Source organism: Melanotaenia boesemani, chromosome 24 (genome assembly GCF_017639745.1).
Source record: "Melanotaenia boesemani isolate fMelBoe1 chromosome 24, fMelBoe1.pri, whole genome shotgun sequence".
NCBI lineage: Eukaryota > Metazoa > Chordata > Actinopteri > Atheriniformes > Melanotaeniidae > Melanotaenia > Melanotaenia boesemani.
The window spans coordinates 23484503-23489502 of record NC_055705.1 but is presented as its reverse complement, the minus strand read 5'-3'; the positions used below and the strand labels follow the sequence as shown (position 1 = coordinate 23489502).

Sequence of the window (5000 nt, the reverse complement as noted above, 5' to 3'; positions counted from 1 at the left end):
TCTCTGAGATTAAATCATTTTCAGAGCTTTAAAATCAGCTGTACAATGGAGAATTATCCCTCCTTTAATGGTGAATAAAATCCATGTTTGTCACGACTGCTTGGCAACACGTGACCGGCAAAAGGAAAAACAGAAGAATGAGATCCATTTTAAAGCAGATGTACAGTAAATGAACCGTTTGTCCAGAATGTTTTATTCTAAAGAGAATAAGCTGGTTTCGCGGGGTTAAAGCAGAAACCGGTGTGTGAATCTCACCGTTGGTAAAAGCGGCTCCATTTGAGCTCCTTGATCCGTGATGTCCATCTTTTCCTCTCCTGGGCCTGGAAATATGGCAAGTCGCGACGCAGGCTGATCCTGATAAAAACCGCAGCTCAGAAACGACAATAATCTTCTCTGCTTCACGTGCAGCGGCCAGGTTTTCTCAGACGGAGGCAGCCGAGCTTTCCCGTCCTGCCCTACATAATTTACGCATGAAGGAGGGAGGCAGCGCTTCTCCTCACAGCGTGCAGTGATGAGGCGCAAAAAGTCAGCGCAGACTTTTCACGCAGAAATTCATCTATCATGGCTGCGCCTTCATTTTTCAGCCCAACACGTCGGAATTCAGCCTATTTATAGACTATTTTCCACCAATAAGATGTCAAATGTAAAACAATAAGGTATAAAACTGACAATTAGCTGCGTTTTCCTGCAAAGATCATCATAGTTTAAAGCCACAGATTAGCTTTGTTTGTGGATTTTTCCAGACCCTTGTCAGGCTTCACTCTGAATAAGAAAGCAATGAAAAAATCCACATTTATTCTTATTATCAAACGTTTTATTCTAGTTTGAGCTATGAATGTACTGCTTCTGGTTACTTCTAGTTGCGGCACGCGTTGTTCCATCAGCACCAGCGTCCAAATTACCCAAAGATGCAGGACGTCAAGTTGTACACTGGCGCCCTCTCCTGGTCAAAGCGGTGCATGCACAAACTACAGACTGTCCCCAACAACACAGGGGCCCGCATGTCAGGGGCCCCTGGTTTTATTCCACAAATAAAATGCACGTCAAAGAAACAAGAGCCAAAATAAGATAAACAAGATGATAAAAAAAACCAACAATAGCAGAAAACAAACATAAGAAAACGACAAATTATATTGAAATAAAACCTAAAACAGGCATGAAATCATTCATAAAGCAAGTATATGAGAAAATAAAGTGGCTAATATAAGAAACAATAACACAAAGAGAAGGAAAAAACTATTAAATTAACATAAATGGGCAGAAATGGGGTCTAAATAAACACATAAGAAAATATACAAAAACACAAGCAGAGGAGAAAACAAGGTGATAAACAACACGAAGACAGAACATGACAATAAGAACTGGTCCAGATAAAATCAAGTTCATGAGGAAAAAAAGTGACAAATATAATAAAAAAAAAAACACAAACAGAAAAAAAATATGAAACAAAGAAAAATATCAGCACAAATAATTAAAACTAAAGCCCAAAACACTCAGAAATCACATTTAGAGAAAACAAAGAAAAACAGAAACAGAAAAAACAGAAAAAGAGAAAAATGGCAAAATAAAGAAGCAAAGCAACAAAAATGATCCTCAATCCTGGTCCAAATGGGCCAGAGTCCTGCAGGTTTTAGAGGTTTCCCTGCTGCACCAAACCTGATTCAGACTTGTCTGCTATTACCCACTGATTTAAGTCAGGTGTGTCGCAGCAGGGAAACTTCTAAAACCTGCAGGACTTGGTCCTGGAGGACCAGGACTGAGAATCATGTCTGGTTTAAATGCAGAAGAGCACCAGCATCCAGCCGTGTCCCATGCACACAGAGATTCCTCCGTCTTCTCTGAATCCTCTGTAGATGGAATATTCACCCTTAATTTGACAATATGCCGTTTTTTGCAGATTACTGACCTCTACGTCTGAGAGACTCTGCCTCTCTGTGGTGCTCTTTGTATTGTTTCCCAGCCTTTTTCATGTGTTGCTACGTCAAATTCAACATGAAATTCCCCCAAAATGAAACTCTCTCTCTAAACATTTGCAGTGGAAGACTGGTTTATTGTAAATATTTGCTCATGGCTTTTAGATTTTACGTCCCAAAGGTTTTAATAACCGGGTTTTACTTTCAGCTCATTCTCCAGGGCACCGCTACCCGTCTAAAACCCGAGTCTTTCTCAGTTTTACTGTTTGGATTTGATCTATTTTACTACTTTTATTCATGGTTATTCAATGTTATCTGTCTGTTGTGGGAGGGACCAAAACCCACCAAGAGCAGGTTGAAGTGCTGCCCCTGGTGGACAGGAGGACCAACACACCCTGGACATGTCCAACCTGTGACGTCCTCTCCGTCTTCCAGTGGACAGGAACTATTTTTCAGTAGTTAGAGAAAAAAAATTAGTTTCCCGGAGACAGCAACATTTTTTAGGATGTTAAACATTTAATCACAAACATGCTAAATACAGATTTAACGTCCGTTATTCGCTGCTGCCGAAGCTTTTTAAACGAAAGAACAGTAAAAACAAGTCAGCTGCAATGAATTAAAAATATTTATATCTTTTTACGTTAATATGGATCCAACTTATTGCTAATTTGGTTTTATTTTCTAGAATCCAAACATTTCTCTGCACAGCTAAAGGCGACAGCTACGACTTTAACTCCTCCCACCAGCAGGTGTCGCCCTCACACTCGTGTGCTCTCGCTCCAACCTTAGATTCGACTAGTCGGCAGGTACGACTCATCCGTATGGACGAGCTGAAGCTAACCGTGTTTACCAAGCAGCAGCTTGAAATGAAAACTGCAAGAAGAAAAAAGTCACCACAAACCAACATGGACGACCTCTACGCGCCGTTAACGAGCATTAAAATGTGACAGTAAGGCAGACCAGTAATTAGCATTAGCATTAGCAAAGCGTTACTTACCTGTCCAGAAGGAAACCACCTCCACGTGACTTTTAAGCCCCTTTTCTTCCTTCCGTCGGCACCAACGCTCAGATGCTTGACCGATGTTCACCCTCGTCCTGCTTCGTTTTCGGTCGGCGTGAATTTGAGGAATGTAACGGGTCGATTTCTAGTTTCCATGTGGAAACTCTGGAGCTTCGCCTCACGTGACATCAACCTACTAATCCTTAGAATCCTTTCATTTAGCTGAACAGCCAAATGTAAATATTTATATATTTTGGACCCGTCAAAATTTATAAAACAATTATTTAGACTCTATATTTTTCATTCAAATGATTTTATCCTGCAACCCTCTAGACGTTCTTTTCATGCATTATTTCAGAAAATTTACATTTTTTTTATGAAAAAGTTGTAGCTATCAGCTTTAAATAAAGCATAAGTTACACATGTGCAGCCTGGCAGTTTTCCCATCAATCCCATTGATGCTTGTTGGGAATCTTGATCCTGTTTGCGGTCATCAGGTTAACATCCCGCCTTCCCGGTAACACGCCTCAGCTCCACACGCTAACTCCACGCTGTGAGGACTCTTCATAGTAAAGTGAAAAAGCAAACATGGACGACGGCTCCGTTAGCATTAGATTTTTATTTCTCATGTCACTTTGAAAGCTTACAAGGAGCTTACATTTAACTTGGGAATCCTCAAATGACACAAGCAAAGATTATATACAGTACTAGAAACTGTCAGCTATGATAAAGGACCAAATGTACACATCTGTAGTTATTTCCGTAGCATGTTTTTCTGTAAGGTATAGATACTTTTTTTTTTGCCCGTATCCATAAAGCATTCCATATTTCCATACGTAACTCTTGCTGTTATAAAAATATCAGATATTTCTTCGTTTCTCAGTCCCTGCGTTGACGAGGGCTTCATTACGCCACTCTTCAACATTATTGCTGCAATAGCACAGTAGTAAATTCTGGAACTCTGAAGTAAACATATATAGTAAAACATGGCTATTAGCAACTGTTTCGCTTGTTTTTCTCCTCTTGCAGGTTTATTTAAATACTCACACTTTCAAAGTGCAAAAGAACGGATCTGAAAATTAGAAAAACAAAAGAAGGTGCAAATCATACTACAAACATCAGGTGAAAGCATAACGGAGGACATGGCACTTCTACATGTGATCGGGTTGGCTCCTTCCTGGTCTACGCTTCAATTTGGCCACTAGCAAAGCGCCACCATGTAACTGCTGCTACGGAAGCCCATTCACGACACTTCAGGAAAAAAAGTTGCTCATAATTCTGAGATTTTAACATCTTTATGAGATTAAGTCACTTTTCTTACATAAAACAGATTTTATGTCATGAAAATATTTTTTCTGGGTAATTAAATTTCAAAATTATAACCTTTTATCTCAATTATGAGATAAATCCATTTAAATCATATAATCTTGACATTAAATCTCATATTTCTGATTTTAAATCTAATAATTATGAGATAGTATTTTCCATTTCTTGTGGCGGGGATTGGCTTCCACAGCCTTCTGTGGTCCTTACTGGTTTGTTTTTATTTTTCTCTCCTCAACATTAAGTCTCTAAGTACAGCTAAGAAATAAAAATAATACTTTAGACTGAGAACAGCAGAGCGGTTTCCCCGCGGGGGCGTCCGCTGCCGTCCTTCTTGACCTAGAGTGTAAAATTTGACTTAACTTGTCTAAAAGGTGAAGAACAGGAAGCAGTTTTACCCCCGGCCTACAGGCCCGGATGTTTCTGCCTCTGAACAAGCTGAGCTTAGTCTGGTTAGTCTGACGGTGGAGCGACTGAAATGGAAGACGGGAACTCCCAAAAGAAAAGCTGTGAAATGCTGGAAGGAAGGAGTGAAAAAGGCAAGGCATTTCTGTTGTTCCTGGTGGAGTTCCCCATCTTTAAATATCTACTTTTAGACTTTTTTAGTATCTACAAAATGCGCATGACCATTTTGTACACAGTGATTTATTTCCCGCAGTGACAACTTGTAATCGTATACAGCATGGCGACCCCTCCCCCCCACCCACCCCTGCCTTGAGGACGAACAAAGTCCACTTAAAGCACTTTACCTGAGGTTTCATTGA

At 40.1% G+C, this 5000-nt stretch overlaps 2 protein-coding genes across 3 annotated transcripts in view; both read right to left on the bottom strand.

Annotated features, from left to right (window-relative positions):
• The window catches only part of LOC121635412 (sodium-driven chloride bicarbonate exchanger-like), a 64808-nt gene extending 64262 nt beyond the window's left edge, over window positions 1–546 (bottom strand). For both annotated transcript variants that reach the window (XM_041978537.1, XM_041978538.1), the window contains exon 1: window positions 256–546. In XM_041978537.1, the coding sequence (XP_041834471.1) occupies window positions 256–303 (48 nt within the window). In that variant the 5' untranslated portion in view covers window positions 304–546. The remainder of the gene's footprint in view (window positions 1–255) is intronic.
• A 2969-nt stretch (window positions 547–3515) lies between these two features.
• Window positions 3516–5000, bottom strand: part of stk24b (serine/threonine kinase 24b (STE20 homolog, yeast)) — a 12520-nt gene continuing 11035 nt past the window's right edge. The window contains exon 11 of the mRNA XM_041978925.1: window positions 3516–5000. This exon is cut by the window's right edge and continues 373 nt beyond it. The gene's annotated coding sequence lies outside the window, so the exon portion shown is untranslated.